We start from the raw sequence: 23,271 nt of genomic DNA, 5'->3' as shown, positions 1-23,271 counted from the left end.
CTCAGCATTCATTTCATATAACTTTGTGTAGTGATAACTAAAGTTTGGGTTTGGTCACTCAGCACACAAAGGCTTAGTGTTCGCTAGCACCACCTAGTGGAAGGTATCCAGGTGAACACCTGGGAAGTTTCAGTATTTGCATGTAGCCAATAGTATTAGACTCCTTTGTGTGAAGTTATCAAATAGTATTACATTTCCTGGGTGAGAACACCCAATTATAGTTGCTGCTTTCCTAATTACACGCCTTATGTAAAGTACCTTATGATTTTCTATAAATGTCGGTACCTCAATAAATTTGTCAGTCTTGTTGCTAACTTCCTGCAAGGACAGGTCTTGTCTTTTCATTCAAGTTAGTCAATTCCAGCGCTGGACACAGACTCATTTAATTTGAAAATCACCTTACAATGATTAGGGGTTTGAGCCCCAGATGTAAATCTATAAGACTGTGTAATCCTGTGTATGGGGAGACACTGATCACTACATAGATCCTAAGAATCCTTCACCTCTCCAGTCATTTCCCGCTGTTATTCCTAGAGATAAGAGCCGTGTCCTGGGAGACTCTCACCTCTCCGGTTATCAAGGAGATCATCTCCAGGGTGAGCTCCAGGATCCTGGCCGCCATCTGCTCTCTGTCCTTCTCCCGGATCCCTGGTGGATCATTGATGGAAAGGATCATCTTTAGGAGAAACCTCTGGGAGTCCTGGATCTATAGAACCTGAGGAAACATGACAAGAACTAAGAGCAAACTCTATATGAAGCAATTGTGTCCATGACATGTGTGATGTGACAGATGGGGATTCTCCAGACACTGGAGGGGAGGTCACTGGACTGAGGGAGGAGTGATGGCGCTGGACTGTGCCGCTCCTCACTAATAGCACATACTGGACCCCACATGGAGGGACCTGGAGCATGCTGGGAGGTGTAGTCCCTCCATATAGTGTGTGTGCTCCTGGAGCATGCTGGGAGTTGTAGTCCCTCCATATAGTGTGTGAGCTCCTGGAGCATGCTGGGAGTTGTAGTCCCTCCATATAGTGTGTGTGCTCCTGGAGCATGCTGGGAGTTGTAGTCCCTCCATATAGTGTGTGCCCTCCTGGAGCATGCTGGGAGTTGTAGTCCCTCCATATAGTGTGTGTGTGCTCCTGGAGCATGCTGGGAGCTGTAGTCCCTCCATATAGTGTGTGTGTTCCTGGAGCATGCTGGGAGTTGTAGTCCCTCCATATAGTGTGTGTGCTCCTGGAGCATGCTGGGAGTTGTAGTCCCTCCATATAGTGTGTGTGCTCCTGGAGCATGCTGGGAGTTGTAGTCCCTCCATATAGTGTGTGTGCACCTGGAGCATGCTAGGAGTTGTAGTCCCTCCATATAGTGTGTGTGCTCCTGGAGCATGCTAGGAGTTGTAGTCCCTCCATATAGTGTGTGTGCTCCTGGAGCATGCTAGGAGTTGTAGTCCCTCCATATAGTGTGTGTGCTCCTGGAGCATGCTAGGAGTTGTAGTCCCTCCATATAGTGTGTGTGCTCCTGGAGCATGCTGGGAGTTGTAGTCCCTCCATATAGTGTGTGTGCTCCTGGAGCATGCTGGGAGTTGTAGTCCCTCCATATAGTGTGTGTGCTCCTGGAGCATGCTGGGAGTTGTAGTCCCTCCTCTGGTCACTTACCTCTTCTCTCCTCAGTGCAGGACACTCTCTACCTCACACAAGTCTCCTGCTCAGTATCCACTAGTCATGTGACCCTGGGGGTGTGATGTCATTGAAGGGGCGGGGCCTCTGTTCACCATCCACTAGTCATGTGACCCGGGGAGTGTGATGTCACTGAGGGGCGGGGCTCCGGCACGTGGTAGATGTACAATGTATATGGCAGGTGACAGTAGTGTCCTGTGTTGTGCGTCTCATTACACCCTGCAATGTCCCTGCCCTTTATTAGCATTGCCTAGCATTTGCCTCCAGGATAACAACACTTTCTACACCTAAGGCCGCATTCACACTGCCGTACCGTAGCGTGGCGGGCACATGGCGGCGCCGGGGAGAGGAGGAGCTGAGCGCAGCGCCATTGGACATGTCCTATCTTTTCACCGGGTACAGCGCCGTACGTGTGGGCGCCATGTGTCCATTGCCGTCTATGGGGGACGTATATCGTCCCAATATACATTGCCCGTATATATATGTCCGCTATATGGCAGTGTGAATGTAGCCTTAAGGTGTTCTGACTCGTCTATAAGGCCACATTCACACCATGTATGGCCGCCGTACCGTGTAGATGGCAACAAAAATCCTTGACTTTCAGTTTTGATGCCTCACATCTATATTTTTACAAGAATGCACCCACTGACCTATCACCTGTCTGGGTGCGCACGCGTGTGGTGGGACACGCCCCCTGGTCAGCTGATCCTGTCTCTTCCCATGACGTTCGCATCACGTGCATGGAGCAGGATACAGGGGGGGTTGCTCCTCCCGGACAGATTCGTCGTTGGTCAGTCGATGTATAAAATCCCAGCGTAGTTAGACTGACACTATCCCCGGACGAAGGCTGGCGCCGAAACGCGCGTAGAGAAGGGGAAGATTAGCGTGCCAGACGAAAAGGTGAATCATTGACTATGGGGAGGTCTTAGACCTTGGCGTTGTATGTACTCTAAGCCTTAGTTATGTTAGGAGAAGCACTTTCTCGTATTATATAATTGCGTTCATAACTGAGATCTTATTTATTTACAAGCCTAAAATATAACACATAGTTGACGTTCCCCGTCCTGTATTATCGCTTCACGATTTTTATGTCCCTAGGTGAGGTCCTCAGTACAGGCCGTCCCCGGGTTACGTACATGATAGGTTCCAAGTTGAATTTGTATGTAAGTTGAATAGTTCCAGGCAAAAAAAAAAAATTTTGCCTCGGTGACAATTGGAGTTTCACATTTTTTGCTGTAATGGGACCAAGAATTATCAATAAATCTTCATTACAGACACCGTACAGCTGATCATTGCAGCCTGGGACTATAGTAACATCCAGAGAGGTCACAGAGGGCAGAGGGGCCTGTCTGTAACTAAGGATTATCTGTAAGTCGGGTGTCCTTAAGTAGGGGACCGCCTGTATTCCAAATTGATCAACCTTGTTTGTTCATTTATGTATTATTCATCAAATAAAAGACATAGGACATAGGGGCTCATTTACTAAGGGTCAGACTTTGTGATTTTTTGGGGGGATTGCACGGCTCGGAATGGTATTTAGCAGGTGTTTGCGCTGGGATTGTGTCGCACATGACTACGACAGTTTTCTGTCACAGCTGCGCTGCTTCCATGTGACACTAATCGGGGGGCCGACTGATTTGGACTGAGCGCAGAATTTAACTTTCAAATTGTGTCGCAAGACAATGCACTGACTTACACCGGGAAGAAGAAGGTGAACTCCGGGACCTGAGCGGGGAAGCGACACATGCAGGATATCGGGTGCAGGATCTTAGTGACTCCCCGCACAGCACATTATACACAGACAATGCACTTACATGCACCAGGAAGAAGAAGGTGAACTCCGGGGACCTGAGCAGGGAAGCGACACATGCAGGATATCGGGCGCAGAATCTTAGTGACTCCCGGCACAGTGCATTATACACAGACAATGCACTTACATGCACCAGGAAGAAGGTGAACTCCTGGGACCTGAGCGGGGAAGCGACACATGCAGGATATCGGGCGCAGGATCTTAGTGACTCCCCGCACAGCGCATTATACACGGACAATGCACTTACATGCACCAGGAAGAAGAAGGTGAACTCCAGGGACCTGAGCGGGGAAGTGACACATGCAGGATATCGGGCGCAGAATCTTAGTGACTCCCGGCACAGCGCATTATACACTGACAATGCACTTACATGCACCAGGAAGAAGAAGGTGAACTCCGGGGACGCGAAACATGGGGCACATGTGCCTAATTTTAAAAGCCTTTAAAAAAAAAAAACAGGGCATAAGAATTGAAGACAAGAGCAGATCCTGCACGTATGACTGTGTGCTTGGTTTACAATCCTTAATCCTAGTGAAAGATGCGCTTTGAGACGTAATCATGCATAAAGTTTAATATTTGGCTCCACCAGCTGCTGTTAGTCTTAGAGTAATGTTGAGTACTGTGCACCCGGTCGCTAATGTATCTAAACTAAGCAAAGTTGTAGCCTCTTATCACAGGGGCTTGGATACCCCCATTCTCTTTTGTTAGAGCTAGCTTGTTATAAGCTATATACAGCCTTTTCCCCTTCCATAAAAAGTGGACAAATGTTGTTTGTAATTTTTGACCCTCTTAAGAAGCTGCGCTCGCTTTAGTAGGGTCAAAGGTAGCCCATTCCCACCACTTTAACTCAGATAATTTTATTTGTATGAACACTAAAATAGCAGCATATCATCTGCAAAACCAGCCAGTGAACCTCCTGCTTTCCCTCCCTTATCCCATCATATATGCTGTCTTCTATAACATGTCTTGTTGTGGTTCCAGGAATAGGTGGAACAGTAGGGGGGAGAGAGGGCAGCCCTGCCGCATCCCTTTCTGAAGATGGATGGTGGGAGACAGACCCTGGCCTATGGGTTTGCTATACAAAGCTTTGACTAGAGATGGGCAAATTTGTTAAAATTCGGTTCATCCTGATTCTCCAAATTTTTTTTTTTTATTTGATTCGGCGCGAACTGAATCATGACGAATCATGTTAAAAACAGGTATTTCCTGGCTGCAGAGAGCCTGTAAGGTGTTGTAGAACGTTGTGCCACGCTTAGATATGCATAGGGAGCGTGGTTTGGTCTTCAAACAATGCTGTGTTTTAGTATGACATGCACATGACAGCCGCCGCTCTTAGAATCGCTTCACTGATCAATTCCACTTACAGAGGCCAGCTTCCCCAAATAAGTGAAATGGCAACGCTGCCTGACAAGGTAACATCTGTGCAAGCTCGAAACGACCGAGGGCCAAGATCCCACTATAACATCAAAGAGTGCACTCTTTTTACACTGACATCAGATGATTCCATAGATTACGACAGAACCAGTGCCGATACATGTAGAAACCCCCCAAAAGAGTGGAGAGGGTGACGGCAGTAATTCTGCATTGACGTCACTGATCATTTATCCCTTCATTTCCTCTGTCAGTGTCCACTTTCAATCAGTCAATAATCCATCAGTATTGCTAAAGCCAAAAACAAACAGGAGTGGACCCAGAACAGAGATGACCAGTAAATGGGATACTTGCATGTCCTCTGTGTTCTGTACACCTGCTTTTGGCTATCAATCCTGAAGCTTTTCATTCCTTCTGGCAGATGAAATGAAGGGGAAAACCAAACACTGGCAACGTCATAGAGTGATGGATGGTGAAAACAGCATTATGGAAATCACAGGGTGTTCCAGGGAGACAGCGGTCAGTTGGCAGCAGCATGAGTAGGCCGCAGAGTGGCACAATGATAAATTATGGAGGTAGCGGAAACATGGTAGGCCACAAAGTGGCACAATGACAGAGTGTGGAGGTGGCAGCAGGAGCCCACATAGCCCACAGCAGAGGAGACCACATTCTGGCACAATGACAGAGCGTGGAGGTGCCGGTGGCAGCAACATGGAAAGCCACAGAGTGGCACACTGATAGAGTTTGGAGGTGGCAGCGTCAGGGGAAGCAGCAGCAGGGGAGGCAACATTGTGGCACAATGACGAAGTTTGAAATTAATTTGAAGTTGAAATTTTCCATTTAAATTTGAATTTGAAGATTAGAGACGCCACATGCATCCTACATTAGTTTTCCTGAAAATATCAGGTCTTTTCCAAAAAAGAACTGCAAAGGTGGCAACAGCAGAAGCAGCATGAGGTCAGAGGTGTGGAGGTGGCGACAACATGGTAGGCCACAGAGTGGTACAATGATAGAGTGTGGAGGTGGCGTCAGCAGCAGGATCCCACAGAGTGGCACAATGATATAGTGTGGAGGTGGCGTCAGCAGAAGCAGGAGCCCACAGAGTGGCACAATGATATTGTGTGGAGGTGGCGTCAGCAGAAGCAGGAGCCCACAGAGTGGCACAATGATATAGTGTGGAGGTAACGTCAGCAGCAGCAGGAGCCTGCAGAGTGGCACAATGATATAGTGTGGAGGTGGCATCAGCAGCAGCAGGGGCCCACAGAGTGGCACAATGATATAGTGTGAAGGTGGCATCAGCAGCAGCAGGAGCCCGCAGAGTGGCACAATGATATAGTGTGAAGGTGGCATCAGAAGCAGCAGGAGCCTGCAGAGTGGCACAATGATATAGTGTGAAGGTGGCATCAGCAGGAGCCTGCAGAGTGGCACAATGATATAGTGTGAAGGTGGCATCAGAAGCAGCAGGAGCCCGCAGAGTGGCACAATGATAGAGTGTGGAGGTGGTGGACAATTCCAGTCCCTGGTAAAGATGGTAGGAGGCAGATAGAGCAACTAGCAGCAGATGTGTGGCATCAGGCGGGTGGCAGCATCAGAATCGTGGCTGAGGCAGGTAGTTTGAACCCAGACTCATTTCTCAACATTTGGGGGAGGCGTCATGGCTGAAGTAATCTGATGCATAAGGCATTGGTGAGTTGAAATCAGTCTCTCCACATTACAGGTGGACAAGCGGGTTCTCATTGGGGTAACGATGGCCCCCGCCGCACTGAACACCCGCTCTGATGTCACACTACTGGCCGGGCAGGACAGTTTCTCTACTGCAGACTATGCAAGTTGGGGCCACGCATCAAGTTTGGCTGGGATCCTCTACCTGAGGTGGTAAAGTGCTGTCCAAGTAGGGCACCACCTGCTGGTGCAGGGTCTGCTCCATGTCCTGCTGCTGCTGGTGGCGGCTATCCTCCTCACTAGGCGGGTGAAGGAAATTGCTCATTAAGGAATCCAAACTTAAGCTGCTGCTGATGGAGCTGCTACTACTCCTACCACCCCCCAGCTCCCCACAGCAGCCGTGACAGTAGTACGTGAGCGTTGACTGCCAGGAATCCCCCGGTCAGACCTGACAGAGGATGGACAATGGCGCACGTAGAAAGCGGCCAACTGTCTGCACAGTATTTCTCTATAGTATGCCAGTTTTTCCTCCCTCTCAGCAGCTGGAAAAAAGTCACCCATTTTTGACCGGTAGCGAGGATCCAAGAGGGTGGAGAGCCAAAAGTCATCCCTATGCCGGATGTTGACTATTCAGCAGTCACTAGTTAGGCAAAGCAGCATGCTGGGGGCTATCTGCGCAAGTGACTCTGAGGGAATCCCGGCCTCCATCTCCACTGTAAACTGCCACGGTGCTTCTGGGTCATCTGCCTCGTCTTCTACCTCCTCCAGATTCTCCTGCTCCTCCTAACTTGTCACCTGAGTGGAAAAACCACTGATTTCACCAGACTCTGCTTGTGCTCCAATGTCCTCTTCCAGTTCAGCCCCCGCCGGACTCATGTGGCCATGAGATGTAGTCTCCACTTCTCCAGTGCCCTGACCAATTTTTGCAGCATGAGTTCCAGGACATGAAGCAGTGGAATGACGTTATTCATCCCGTAGTCCTGGCAAATAACGTGGCCTCTTCAAAGGGCCTGAGCAAACGGAAGGTGTCACGCATGAGCTGCCAGTGGCTGACATCAAAGTTACATGGGGGGAGTACTCCTGTCCGCTTGCATCATCAAAAAATCATTAATGGCTTTTCTCTGTTCATACAGGCGGTCTAACATATGGAGGCTGGAATTCCAACGGGTAGAAACATCGCATATCAGACTATGTTGGGGTAAGCGCCGTTCTGGCGCTGCAACTCGAGGAGGGTGTGCTTGGCTTTGTAAGAATGGATGAAGTGCATGCACAGCTCCCTGGCCATTTTTCGAATGTCTTGCAGATGGGTGGAAGACTTGAGGAATCTGTTGACAACCAGATTAAACACGCGCACCATGCAGTGCGCATGGGCCAGCGCGGACACCATGTTCGTCCCATTGTCTGTCACCATGGTTCCGATTTTTAGTTGTCGAGCATGGTCAGCTTCTGCACCTTAGGATGGCTGGACGCATAAAGTTGTCTCTTTGTAATCGCCTCTATCAATGACTGCTGGTGCATTAGTAGCGAGGAGCAGGAGCATCTGGAAAGGGAGATGATGTTAAAGACAAACAGCTCCCTTCGGCAGAGGTGCTGGAGCCTTGACTGGCTGAAATGGCATGTGTGCCACTAGGTTCTGCTGCTGCTGTGGCGGCAGGATGGACCTCCACATCTGTTCCACGTTTCTCCCAGGCCAGAGAGCTGACACTCTCTTCACCCGACGATGATGAATCCTTTGCAACACCCAGCTCCCAAGTGTGATCAGCTACATAATTGTCAATTTCCGTTTCCCTGTCACTGCTACTGTCCTCAACGGTGTCAGTATGCACAGCCTGCCTACTGCACGAAGCAGAGGATGTCTGCCCCATCTCTTCACTGCCAAGCAGCTGCTGACTGTCCTCAAACACTTCATCCTCGCTGAATAGTGGCGCTGAGCCCAGACCGCCTAGTAGCTCTCTGGCTGAGGGAAATGAACAGGACAGAGGCTGGTTGAGGACAGGTGAGGGCCATGCCAACTAAGGGTTGTATCTGACGAACCCACAGACTCTTGGCTTGGGTTGTCAGATGTCATCTGGGAGGAAGTGGATGACTTAGGCAACCAATCGACAACCTTTGGGTTGTTTATCAACGCACTACCGCTAGATGACGACGGCAGTTCTGGCCTCACAGAGTGACTCCTGCTGCGACATCCCCTCACTGTGCTGCGACCTCTGCCTGCTCCACCTGCCACCTTTCTGTCTGACAAAGTGATTAATCAACTACATGGATTTGACACTTATTTGTTGCTCACAAATTTAGCAACAAAAAAGTATAGGAATTTGCGGTATACAGATACCCCACAACGGACACCGTGGAATTGGAGCGAAAATCACTCTAAAAACTACATGGATTTGACACATAAATCTTGCTCTGAACTTTAGCAACAACAGGTATTGGAATTTGCGTTATACAGATCCCCCAAAACAGACTCCCTGGAATTGGAGCAGAAATCACTACAGAAAGTATGTGAATTTTACACCTATTTCTTCCTATTCACTTCAGCAACAATAAAGAAATGCTATTTGGGGTATACAGATCCCCCAAAAAGGTCACCTTTGGAGCAATAATCACTACAGCACAGTACAGTACAGTACAGCAGCTGGACGCTACAGGCAGCACATGCAGTCTGAAATACCGAGATTTGAAAATGGCTGCCTGTTTCTATAGTCTGTGTGACATCACATAAGCCTGCCGGTCGCTGATTGGCTTACAGGTCTGCACATGTGATCGCTGTGTTTCAAAGCATTTTGCGCCTCGAAATGACGGAATCTAACTGGGGAGATCATGTCGAACAGGTTTGATATGGTCATTGGAGGCCCAAACTCAAGACGATCGATATCCCTTTTTATATATACTCCTAGAGCAAAGGATCGGGGAATCAGACGAGACCCTACACTTCCTATACTGGGAAAGGAAGCTTAGGGCCACTGAAGTGTTATCTAGAATGCTGAAGGGGTGGGCAATGCTGCGAAAACGTGACCAGTGAAAAATAGAGATAAACGTTCTTCAAATTAATGCACTTAGCAACCTATGCTTTCAATGTCAGACCCTGCTGGTTGACTTATTTCACTCAATATGGGCGTGGCCCATAGCACAATCTTTTTGGAAGACCTTCCAAAAATGTATTTTGGACCACTACCAGTGCCACCAGCCTTCATCTTCCATTCAATATCACCGGAGGGAGAGGAGGAGGAGGTAGAAGTTACGATAACCCTACTCATACATATACTCATGTTGATAGCTAAACGATGTCTGTGGAACCACTGGTTGGAGTCATCACTCCCATCAACACAGGAGATAATTGCTTTGGCTAAAATGTACTTGAACACAGATCGGATGGAGACAGAAAGGAAAGGGGAGAAACGGGTAAAGCAGTTTTTCCATAAATGGTGCAAATTTGTTGTCAACCACCTATTGACTCGAGTATAAGCCTAGGGTGGGAAGCGCATAGGTCACAGCTCCCCCCAGTATACAACTAGCCAGCCCCCTGTAGTATACAGCCAGCCCTCTGTAGTATACAGCCAGCCAGCCCCAAGTAGTATACAGCCTGCCCAGCCCCCTGTAGTATAGAGCCAGCCAGCCCCCAGTAGCATACAGCCTGCCCAGCCCAATGTAGTATAGAGCCAGCCCCCTGTAGTATACAGCCAGCCTGCCCCCATGTACTATATAGCCTGCCAGCCTCCTGTAGTATACAGCCAGTCTGCCCCCTGTAATATATAGCCTGCCAGCCACCAAGTAGTATACAGCGAGCCGAGCACATAGGAAAAAAACAAACTTACATACTCACCAGTCCCGATGCCCGGTGCAGCTCCCCGATGTTCCGTCCCCGCGGCTCCTCTTCTTTCTCCTCTTTGTAACAGCTGGCAGAGACGCATCCACGTGATCTGCTGGCCGGCGCACACTATGACGTCATCATAGTGTGCGCCGATAGATTGCATGGACACGACTCTGACGGCTAATTACAGCACAGAGAAGAAAGAGGAGCCGCGACGAGCATCAGTGACGCCGGAGGGCGAGTATGTACGTTTTTTTTAATTGACTCCTGTATAAGCCGAGGTTTCTCAGCACATTTTTTGGGCTGAAAAACTTGGCTTATACACAAGTATATACTGTACTTAAAAGCTAATGACTTAAACCATGGTGCGAAAAGTGCCTCGATTTTCATGTAAGTGGGAGGAAAATTGGAAAATGGAGAGGGGGGACGGGACAAGATATATACATGGAAAACCGAACAAAGTTAATGGATTTATTGCTACAACTTCAACTGACATATCATGTGACTGGTATACATTGTACTCACTTGCCCGCTTTCCCAATAAAAAAAAATGGTTAAAAAAAATTATGGATACATGCCGGTAATTTCGGAGCATTATTCTACAAGTCCCGGGAGTTGATTGTCTGTGCCCCCGAGAATAGTCCGTTCATCTGGATGACCCCTATAAATCTGTGTCCCACTTCTGTGATTGTTTGATGGAGAGGGTTATGACATACACCTTTAAAGGGGTTCTCAGGAGGTGGAAAAACATGGCTGCAGTCTTCCAAAAACAGCACCACACCTGACCATGGTCACTGCCAGTCCTGCAGCTCAGCTGTATGGAAATGAATGGAGCTTAGTTGAGGTGAGGTGCTGTTTTTGGAAGACTGCAGCCATGTTTTTCCACCTCCTGAGAACCCCTTTAATGAAATGTCCACCCCAGACACCCCCATTTAATGAAATGCCCTGCCAGACGACCCCTCCTCCTAAAAATAAAACCTATACCTTCAGCTTATTCTCAGACGCATCACTATAACGCGGTGCTGTCGTGGGCGCGTGATGTCATAGTGTAAGGGCCCATGCGTCACCGCCGCGGAATACCGAGGAGCCTAGGTGGGAAGAGCAGAACATGGAGCCGCAGGGTCAGGGGGAAGAAGCTGAAAGGCGAGTATAGATTTTTTTTTTCTTATATAGGGCCCGGCCCTGGGGGGGGTTTAGTGGGTACTTAGTCCCTCAGGCCCCCTTTTGATAGGAAAATGAGGGGCCCTTGAACAGTCCCACTCGACCCTCCATGGTGGCGGCCTGCTGGCATTACATCATCCCCCCAAAGTGTGAGAGGAGGGGACTAACATTACATCAGTCCCCCGATGTGTGAGAGGGGGGGGACTAGCATTACCTCGCTCCCCCGATGTGTGAGCGACTAGCATTACATCAGTCCCCCGATGTGTGAGAGGGGGGGGACTAGCATTACCTCGCTCCCCCGATGTGTGAGGGGGGGGGGGGACTAGCATTACCTCGCTCCCCCGATGTGTGAGCGACTAGCATTACCTCGCTCCCCCGATGTGTGAGAGGGGGGGGGGACTAGCATTACCTCGCTCCCCCGATGTGTGAGTGACTTGCCTTACATCAGTCCCTGAAGAAAACAGAAAACCACTACAGTACATTTATAGTCTAAATGTAATTTTTACATAAAAAAATTTGATTTGCCCACTTTACCCCCGGGGTGCAAATCCAGGGTCAACTTTAATATCACTGAATAGATTTAATAAATATTTTTTACTTTTTTTTGTTTTTGATCCGATGTTACCCATTTTGGAACAATTTTTTTTTTTTTACCCGTTTTGATTTTTGGCGCGTACAGTTCCCTCTGTCAATTACGAATTGTAGATTGAATTAATGTAATTTATCCTGAGGAATCAAAAATCTTAAATGGAAACCCCCATCTTTTATTGCAGATTAAAGTTGCCCCACCCCCAGGTGGTGTAGGTAGGAGTCAGAGTTTGGCATCACTGGATAGATTCTTGAAATAATATTTGACACACATATATATTATATATATATTCTGTGGGTTTTTTTCAATCCAATGTGAATTACATGAGATATTGGACCATCACAGACCTTTTTGTTGGAGTCTGTATTTGCTGCGGACATCAGCAAACATTGTCTGAAGATAAGAAATCAAACAACAGATAATTAAACTTGACAAATTTTGACAATATGAACACTAACTGGGCTTCTCCCCTGTGTGAGTTCTTTTATGTCTGACAAGACCCGATTTCTCACCAAAACTTTTTCCACATTCAGTACATGAAAATGGCTTCTCTCCTGTGTGACTTCTCCAATGTCTGACAAGATTTGATTCCTGGGTGAAACATCTGCCACATTCTGTACATGAGAATGGCTTCTCCCCCGTGTGGATTCTCAGATGTCTGACAAGACTGGATTTGTCTCCAAAACATTTGCCACATTCGGTACATAAATATGGCTTCTCCCTTATGTGAGATATGTGATGTTTTAAAAGATCTGTCTTTCCATTAAAACTTTTCCCACATTCATTACATGAAAATGGCTTTGCCCCCACTGTGTGAGTTTTTTTATGCCTTTGAAGATAACGTTTTACCGTAAAACATTTCCCACATTCAGCACATGAATATGGCTTCTCCCCTGTGTGAGTTCTCTGGTGCTGAACAAGTTCTGCTTTCCGAATAAAGCAATTCCCACACTCCGTGCACGTGAATGGATTCTCCCCTGTGTGAATTCTCTGATGAAGAACAAGGACCGATTTCTGAGTAAAACATTTCCCACATTCATTACAGGAAAATGGCTTCTCCCCGGTGTGAATTCTCTGGTGTTGAACAAGATTTGATTTTTTACTAAAATATTTCCCACATTCTGGACATGAAAATGGTTTCTCTCCTGTGTGACTTTTCATATCTTGATGAAGACTTGATTTTCTGGTGTAATTTATCTCACATTCTGAACTTGGAAAAATCTTTTCCTCAGGGTGAAATTGAAGATGAAAGAGAAAATCTGATTCTTGACTAAAACACATCCCACATTGCAGACATGAAAACTGCCCCTTATCTCCATGATTTCCCTCCTCTGTGGAAAGATGTGACTGATTATCTTCTACTTCACCACAAGGAGATGAGGGGGGACGTCCATGGGAACCTCTTGTACTTTCATCACCTGAAAAATATAGTCAAGAAATCAATTTTGGAAGTTTCCCTTTCCCCAGTTACAAACAGAAGCAAAGCAGCCAGTCAGTAACAGACAGTCATCTATGGAGTGAAAACGGACCAGCATAATTGAGGTGATAAAGAAAAGATATGAAGTAAAGGCCAATATAGTAGGTACAAAAAACCCCTAAACTTTTATTAACCTCTGTAGTTGAAACAAAGCACAACACAAAAAATTATATAAAACATTTAAAAGATGCAAAAAATAAAATGTTACATTTCTCCGCATGGTGGAATGCATTTGTAATGTTCCAGAAAACCCTTTCAAATGCCATACAATACAAAGATATGTAACACACATGGTCCAACCACATATGAACATGTAATAGCAGCCACCTAGCAGACAAAACGTAAACACAGATGAACCTAGGGACCTACTATACACTACCAATGCCAGTAGTACAAGTAGTATAAGTACAAATCGGGGTCGGGGGGGGGGGGGAGGTAGAAGAGGCAGGATCGAGGGAAGGCATACCCCACACGTTTTGTCACAAAGCTGTGACTTCCTAAGGCTTGTCTAGTCTTACCCTTGTCCCTGAGGAAAGACAGCAGCGCCCCCATTAATGAAAAGTCCTCAGCAGCTCCCCCGCCCAAAAAAAAAAAAAAACTCATACCCTCCGGCACTCACTCCCGGCGTCCTCTTCTCCCAGCATCTCTCCTCTTTTGATCTTCGGGTTCCCGGGCAGATGCACGTCTATGTGTTCTGCCCACGCACATACTATGACATCAAAAGCTTCATCACAGTGGGTGTGCGAGCAGAGCACTTAGACCGACTTCTGCCCGCGCTGCAGGAAACCGGAGATAAAAAGAGGAGAGATGCAGGGAGAAGAGGACGTCAGGAGTGAGCAGCCGAGGGGGAGGGCTTAGTTTATTATTTTTACATTAATATGTTTAACTCGTTCCCGTTTCTAACAGTTCCTTCAGATTCAGTTCCTTCAGTTCCTTCGAACCAAGTTAGACCCATTGAAAAAGCTCCCAATAATATGGTGCTTGAGGTGGTGGCAAAAGGAGGATACACCATGGGGATATCTCCGCACATTGTAGTTATCTGTTAGATGCTAATTTTGAAAAGTCCCCTCTGACAGTAAAGCCTAAATGGGAGTATCTCAGATGACCAGTGCCGGGACATTTTGGAATCCGTGCCTAAGGCCTCGGTTAGCAAGGCACATCGGGTATCTAACATGTATCTCCTTCACATAGTATACGTCACCCCCACCAAGTTACTTCTAATGGGCTATAGAGCAGATGAATATTGTCCGAGATGTCAAGAACCTTGGACAAGTTTAGTTCACTTAATGTGGAACTGTCCTCGACTACGGAGCCATTGGCTTGAGGTATTAGAACTTGTCAATGCTGTGTAGAAGACTACTGGACCTAGTATACACTCACCGGCCACTTTATTAGGAACACCATGCTAGTAACGGGTTGGACCCCCTTTTGCCTTCAGAACTGCCTCAATTCTTCGTGGCATAGATTCAACAAGGTGCTGGAAGCTCCTCAGAGATTTTGGTCCATATTGACATGATGACATCACACAGTTGCCGCAGATTTGTCGGCTGCACATCCATGATGCGAATCTCCCGTTCCACCACATCCCAAAGATGCTCTATTGGATTGAGATCTGGTGACTGTGGAGGCCATTTGAGTACAGTGACCTCATTGTCATGTTCAAGAAACCAGTCTGAGATGATTCCAGCTTTATGACATGGAGCATTATCCTGCTGAAAGTAGCCATCAGATGTTACAGGGTACATTGTGCTCATAAAGGGATGGACATGGTCAGCAACAATACTCAGGTAGGCTGTGGCGTTGCAACCATGCTCAATTGGTACCAAGGGGCCCAAAGAGTGCCAAGAAAATATTCCCCACACCATGACACCACCACCACCAGCCTGACCCGGTGATACAAGGCAGGATGGATCCATGCTTTCATGTTGTTGACGCCAAATTCTGACCCTACCATCCGAATGTTGCAGCAGGAATCGAGACTCATCAGACCAGGCAACGTTTTTCCAATCTTCTACTGTCCAATTTCGATGAGCTTGTGCAAATTGTAGCCTCAGTTTCCTGTTCTTAGCTGAAAGGAGTGGCACCCGGTGTGGTCTTCTGCTGCTGTAGCCCATCTGCCTCAAAGATCGACGTACTGTGCATTCAGAGATGCTCTTCTACCTACCTTGGTTGTAACGGGTGGCGATTTGAGTCACTGTTGCCTTTCTATCAGCTCGAACCAGTCTGCCCATTCTCCTCTGACCTCTGGCATCAACAAGGCATTTCTGCCTACAGAACTGCCGCTCACTGGATGTTTTTTCTTTTTCGGACCATTCTCTGTAAACCCTAGAGATGGTTGTGCGTGAAAATCCCAGTAGATCAGCAGCTTCTGAAATACTCAGACCAGCCCTTCTGGCACCAACAACCATGCCACGTTCAAAGGTCACAAATCACCTTTCTTCCCCATACTGATGCTCGGTTTGAACTGCAGGAGATTGTCTTGACCATGTCTACATGCCTAAATGCACTGAGTTGCCTCCATGTGATTGGCTGATTAGAAATTAAGTGTTAACGAGCAGTTGGACAGGTGTACCTAATAAAGTGGCCAGTGAGTGTATATCCTGGGCATGTCTCTGACATTCCTGTAATGGAGAGCCATAGATTCTATGGCTTATATACCTTGCAGATAATCTGATAGGAGGGGGAAGAGGTTTCTTCCAATGGAAGACTAGAGTTAACACATCTCCACGAGTGGAACAGTTTGTATACCAAAAACCCAACGCTACCTTGAAATTTGAGGCAATTTGAAGCCCCTGGTTAGATCACCCAGGTTTGGCCCCATGGACTCTGGTGCGAGATAGAATATTTCGTAACCTTCTGTGATAAGTTGCTACTGTCATGGATTGTCTCAATCTGTGGCTCATCCATAATACATTGGTTTGTAATTTGCTGCAGTACATTGCTGTACCCGTGAGGGTTGTTTATCTCTGTTTGCGTTGAGAGTACTCCGTCTTTTGTAATTTGGTTGGGTGAACTGCTTAGCATAAGAATCTGGACCTACGGTGCTATCCTGCTGGACGGTCTTCGTTCTACTCCTAACTCAAGACATGGATATTAGTGGTCATCTGTGGGGAGTATTTGATCAACAAAAAAAAAAAAAAGTGACTTATGCACTAGGAAACTCACCCCCCTGGAATATGAGTTGTGGAAGAAGTGTGCCCCATATCTCACCCAAGAGCCCTGGAAGACGTGCACTGTCTCTCGCGTCAGATGGGTCTCCTGCAACCCCAAAATAAAAGTCATCTTCTCTCATATAGTCAAAGATCGCTCTACGCTTCCTTGCTTCTTCCAACCTCCTGATGTTCCACCACATACACGTAAATGACTTGTTATGGGTACCAGAGTATTTCCCTCCCCCAAGTGATATAAAGAGACCTCCAATAAAGTTGAAAATAATAACTCTCATCCACAAAGCTCTGCATTATGCTGCACCTTCCTATCTCTCTCTCCTCAGTCAACCACCAAACCTACAATTTTGAGTTGGGCAAAATGGAGGACAGAAAAAAGTCATAAAATGTAATAGTACTGTAAGATGATGAGGGAGATGATGAGGGCAGGGACTAGTGGTTTTGTAGACTCTGGGTTGAGGATCAGATGTGAGAGATGTTCCGGAGGTGGAGGCGGTAGGTTGTAGTGAGGACCTGGCTATGGGAGGATAAAGTAGAGACAAAGGCAGCAGAGACTTCTCTGACCAAGGAGAGCTTGGAACCATAAATAGTGATGGATATGACTGGTGGGAGAGATGTCTTACATGGAGGCAAGTTTGGGAGATCTATTCTGTCCATGTTTAGTATTAGAACACAGGAAAAGGTGGTGGATATGGCTGATAGACACATGTTTGGAGCAGAGATATAGATCTGTGTGACCTCTGCTTAGGAGTAGTATGGAAGCCACAGGACTTATTGAACTGCCCTAGATCAGAGGTGTAGATATAGAAGAGTTAAGGTATCTATGACAGAGACAGAGCCCTGGGGCACATCGGCTCATAAGGGATGAGGTACAAAGGCGGTACGAGAGTGATAGACACTGAAGCTGAGGTTATAGAGGTATCAGAGGTTTTAGGAGTGATGCCTAAAAATGATAGTCTGTAGGACAGAATTAACTAGTATAAAAACCAAAGGACAGATCAAGGAGAGCAGAGAAGTCGTATTTTGCCTTGGCAGAAATTAGGTCATAGCAGCCTTTGGTCAGGTCAGTCTTAGTGGTGAGACTGGTTCAGAAACCCTGCATCTATTGGTAACACAACATCTGGACATCGACGGTTCATCTGACTAAACCAGAGACAGATGAGCAGATTTCATCTCCATCTCCTCCACTGGATGTGACCTCTCCCTGCAATGTATAAGGGAAGAATAACCCACAAGATACATGAAAGGCTCTTACCCTCCTCTGTCACTGATGAGGGGATTTCCTCTCCGCTCCTCCTTCCACCACAACTTTCCTGGAAAGATCCAACATGAAGGACCTGAGAAAACAAGGAAATGTCTCCAGAGATTCTCTTATATCCAAGTGATGGACAGAAACCTCCAGAACCAGGAACTAAGGGGAATAATCTCCTGCAGGAGGAGACGGGATCCACATTCATCCCAATATTTTACACATCAACATCAATGTTCTGGTTATATTACTGCATAACCCGATGTGACCCGATCCTGAGGTGGAGACTCATGGACACCAGGGAGAAGATTATTCACTTCTCCTGCTCTTCTACCATTTATAGTTATGACCGACCAACATCTCCCCATAGACCCTCCACCCACTGCTGCTGGAGAAGGTAAGTAGCCTCATTACATCCATCTATAGAGGATTCACAGGAACCTCAGCTCCACCTACCTGATGATCCAGTGGGACATTCTCCTCCGGTTCCTCTTTAACAACATGGAAATATATTGGGCTGGGACATCTTTCTGGATCCTGAGGACAATCTCGGGAATCTCCAGGACTGGGACATCTCTCTGGTGGATTTCTCTGACTGGATCCATCTATAGGAAATATACACAGTGACTGATACATTGTCTATATGTGATGATGAGATGATGGAGGAGGTGACCTCACACCTGCTCTGTCCTCTATACTCAGGAAGGTCTCCTCTTACCTGGTGATGTGAGGGGCTGGTGGTCCTCCATCATGATGTCCTTGTACTGGTCCTTGTGTCCTTCTATATACTCCCACTCCTCCATGGAGAAATAGACAGTGACGTCCTGACACCTTATAGGAACCTGACACCCACAATGACACAGTCATCACCCAGACCCCTCCCTTGTGTTATTGTACAATGTCCCAGCATTCCCGGCAGCGCTCACCTCTCCGCTCAGCAGCTCAGTGATCCTGGAGGTAAGTTCTAGGATCTTCTGCTCATGTATCAGTGAATGAGGTGGAGGCTCGGTGATGGGGCTCTGGGTCCATCCTCCTGACACACGGGGGGTCACACACTCACCAGACGACTTCTTCACTACTGTGTAATCCTGTGTATGGGGAGACACTGATCACTACATAGATCCTAAGAATCCTTCACCTCTCCAGTCATTTCCCGCTGTTATTCCTAGAGATAAGAGCCGTGTCCTGGGAGACTCTCACCTCTCCGGTTATCAAGGAGATCATCTCCAGGGTGAGCTCCAGGATCCTGGCCGCCATCTGCTCTCTGTCCTTCTCCCGGATCCCTGGTGGATCATTGATGGAAAGGATCATCGTCTTTAAGAGAAATGTATTGATATGATAATGATATGATGCCATTCAAAACCAGGTGATATTTCTCAGCAAATTAGCATTTACTCTACAAAAGTCACACAAAATAAGCTATATAAAATAGGATACTCCCATAATCATACTGACCTACAGAAGAAAAGCAATTTGTTACCCGGTTTCCCTGAAAATAAGACAGTGGGGCACATTTACTTACCCATACCCTTGCACGTTCCCCGAGGTGCGTTATCCCACGATCATGGACTCCGGCGCTATTCACTAAGATCGTGCGCCCGATATCCTGCATGTGACGCTTCCCCGCTCAGGTCCCAGGAGTTCACCTTCTTCTTCCTGGGGCATGTAAGTGCATTGTCTTGCGACACATAGGTGCGGCTACAGGTCTTATTTTCAGGGGATTTCTTGTATTTCAATGAATAAAAATTCTAATTTAATGTTGAACAAAAAAAATTTGCATATTGTAATATAGTGTAGTTTCCACTAATATGCTCTATATCCAAGTGCATCAATATATAGTGCAATCCTGGTATTTATCATACCATCATTGTCACGGGTGCTCCTGTGACCCTCCTATCAGGCGCACCGTGTGCCTCCCTGTGCCCCCTCAGCTGTGCGGCAGGCTCACTCACTTGTCTGCGCTTCAGAGCAGTTTCCAGCGATCCGGCACGCGTCCCTGCCTCCTAGGGCATGCACGCGCTGGCTTCTCGAGATTTAAAGGCCCAGCGCACCGCTAATTAGCGCTGGCCACCTAGTAACCTAATAAATAGCCAGCCTCTTCCGCCATGCTCCGCCCGATCTTTAAGCCTTGTGCCCTAGAAAAAGCTTGTTCCCTATGAACTGTGCGTTTAAAACGATTTCCCGTTGTGAGCTCGATTCCGTTCCTGACTTTGATCCAGTGCTGTCTGTCCTGACCTTCCACTACGTCCATGACTCTGATCCCGTGCTGCCTGTCCTCCTACCTGTCCACGACTCAGTATCTTTCTCACAATTCTACACCTCTCTTTGGCCACCACCGCGGACAATGTCGGGCCTGTGGAGCGGCCTGGTGGTACCACAACACAGCAAGACCAACTCGCTTTGTGGCAGGCTCTGGTGAAAACCAGATGCCACGTAGACTCCGCTCCCAGGTGCCGGCTTACGTCATCGTTGCGGTGATTCAGTGGGTCCACTACCCCTGAATCATGACAATCATATTCTGGAACCTCATCATAACTCTCCAAACGCTTAATGTCATGCTGGATTTCCTGTGACTCCTTTACTTTTAGAATCACTGGCCCCGATCTCTCATGTTTAGTGGAAACACTTTCCATGAATGACCCTTATTGCACACGTAGCTTCTTGTATAACATATAATCATAACACAACTGTCAGAGATTTTATCCAATGAATTCTTCCCCCATGTCACAACCTCTTTAAATGATCTTCTAATAACTTATGTTGTGCGGGGAGCTGCTGCAATGACTGTCACCAGGTCTTATTTTCAGGGGTGGTCTTATATTTCCCAGATGGAAAAAAATTTGCGGTACAAGGCAGAAACAGTAGTAAACTGCTCCTGCCTTCTCACTAGGGTCTCTCAATGTGTCTGACCTGGCCCTGCTCCAGCGTTTAGAAGAAACTGCAGAGACATCGAAGACCGATGCCCACTGATGACTTTCGTTACTGGACGGTCGGAATTAACAAAAGTGACAACGATTTTTTTTTTTAACAAGCTCAAACACTCGAGACCCGAGAACGTTGATGTCTTTCACATAAACACTGGGTCTGAAGGGGTTAACCCAGTACCGTTTTATCAGACATTTGCCCCCACATCGGGTAGTTTCCCCCTGTAACTAGGGCTCTTACAGTGGAAAACAAGCAAGTGAAAGAATTTAAAAAACAAAAGAAACCTGTGGAAATGTCCCCGGGGGTCTTTTATGACCTCATGGAAGACAAAACATGCAAATCATTAATGAATATTTAGAAATAAACATTAATATTTCCCTATTTAAAAAAAAAAAAAAAAAAACCTTTATACACTATAAAATCCTTTGCATTAGACTCTACATATTATATACAGTATTATATACATGTATATAATATATGTATTATAAAAAAGCTTGGGCCCCCCCCGATTAATCTTAATCATTTTTAGTTCTCAAAATGTGGATTTCTGCACCAGCTATTTCAGTTTGTTATATATAATAAGTGATGGACACAGGAATATTTCAGGATCAAAATGAGGTTTATTATACTTACAGAAAATGTGCAATATTTGACAGGTGTAAAAGTCTGGTTAAAACTTGTCAAAAACGGATGCATTTAAAAAAAAAAAAAAAAACGCATCCTTTTTTTTCTAACGGACTGCTTAAAAACGGCCCAAAAACGGGTACAAAACGCCACGTGTGCTGCCGGCCTAAATTGGTTTGCTAACCTCATTGAGCTTTGAACTTGGTGTATCCAATCATGAGAAAAGGTATTTAAGGTGGCCACTTGCAAGGTGTTCTCCTCTGAGGAGGCGTCAAGGGCTCCTCAAAACAACTCTCAAATGATCTGAAAACAAAGATACCCCCACCACTAATTATTTCCTACGCTGCCCCCCCACCACTAATTATTTCCTACGCTGCCCCCCACCACTAATTATTTCCGACGCTGCCCCCCACCACTAATTATTTCCTATGCTGCCCCCCACCACTAATTATTTCCTATGCTGCCCCCCACCACTAATTATTTCCTATGCTGCCCCCCACCACTAATTATTTCCTATGCTGCCCCCCACCACTAATTATTTCCTATGCTGCCCCCCACCACTAATTATTTCCTATGCTGCCCCCCACCACTAATTATTTCCTATGCTGCCCCCCACCACTAATTATTTCCTATGCTGCCCCCCACCACTAATTATTTCCTATGCTGCCCCCCACCACTAATTATTTCCTATGCTGCCCCCCACCACTAATTATTTCCTATGCTGCCCCCCACCACTAATTATTTCCTATGCTGCCCCCCACCACTAATTATTTCCTATGCTGCCCCCCACCATTAATTATTTCATATGCTGCCCCCCCACCATTAATTATTTCCTAAGCTGCCCCCCACCATTAATTATTTCCTATGCTGCCCCTCATAATTAATTATTTCCTATAACTAACTATTGGCCACCACAATCTTTTTACTGCCCTTTTTAATAAAAAAATAAAAACCCTGTACTCACCTAAGTCTCCCGCAGCCTAGTTTAAGGAGCGATGTGCGGGTTGACTTCCGGCCACAATGCTCCAGTAATAGTGCTCGTCCGGCCGCACCGAGCACTATACAGTGACAGGCAGGAGCTTCCTGTCCGGACGCACGGAAACTCCTGCCCGACTGTCAAAGGCTGCGGGGACCTGGCACTGGCGTGCCAAGCGTCGGGGGCCGGATCGAAGCACTCCGGGGGCCACCCCGGCGCATCGTTTGGGGAACCCTGTTTTAATGCATATTGCACATTTTCTGTAAGTATAATAAACCTCATTTCACTCCTGAAATATTCCTGTGTCCATCAGTTATCAGATATATCAAACTGTAATAGCTGATAACTAAAAATGATCAAGATTAATAGGAGGGCCCCAAACTTTTCCATTTGACTGCATCAAAGCGACCGGCCACACTGGAGGCTTCATTTTGACATAATTTGACAAATGAAAAAATTATATGGATTAGAAAGAAAAATATCTCGAGCACCAAGTATGGAGCCTTCCCCCGACCTCTAACAACGGGGTCAGAGGTCACACTAAGGGGAATAATACTCCTCACATCATTTTTGAGGAGTATTTTTAGCCGAAGAGGAGATTTTAAGTAACACAAGCATAAGCGTATATATATATATAACGTCTACTAACTATCTACTAACGTCTATAAATACAAGGAAATCATTGAAGCTCCAGTTTTTGTGCTTCTGCAGCAACTAGAAACCATTATAGTAACATTACATCATCTATATAACAAGTGAGCGCTGCACAACTGTTT

General features: G+C 46.6%; 2 protein-coding genes across 2 annotated transcripts in view; both read right to left on the bottom strand.

Annotated features, from left to right (window-relative positions):
• The window catches only part of LOC140119912 (gastrula zinc finger protein XlCGF66.1-like), a 35,515-nt gene extending 33,802 nt beyond the window's left edge, over nt 1-1,713 (bottom strand). Inside the window, exon 1 of the mRNA XM_072139349.1 lies at nt 1,653-1,713. The gene's annotated coding sequence lies outside the window, so the exon portion shown is untranslated. The remainder of the gene's footprint in view (nt 1-1,652) is intronic.
• LOC140116879 (uncharacterized) overlaps nt 1-23,271 on the bottom strand; it is a 95,710-nt gene that overhangs the window by 42,858 nt on the left and 29,581 nt on the right. Inside the window, 3 exon segments of the mRNA XM_072133312.1 lie at nt 12,536-13,495; nt 16,720-16,812; nt 17,977-18,058. Coding sequence (XP_071989413.1) covers nt 12,536-13,495; nt 16,720-16,812; nt 17,977-18,058 — 1,135 coding nt within the window.

Source organism: Engystomops pustulosus, chromosome 2 (genome assembly GCF_040894005.1).
Source record: "Engystomops pustulosus chromosome 2, aEngPut4.maternal, whole genome shotgun sequence".
In the NCBI taxonomy this organism is placed as follows: Eukaryota; Metazoa; Chordata; class Amphibia; order Anura; family Leptodactylidae; genus Engystomops; species Engystomops pustulosus.
The sequence above is the reverse complement of the archived record's forward strand: the minus strand, read 5'-3'. Positions and strand labels throughout refer to the sequence as shown.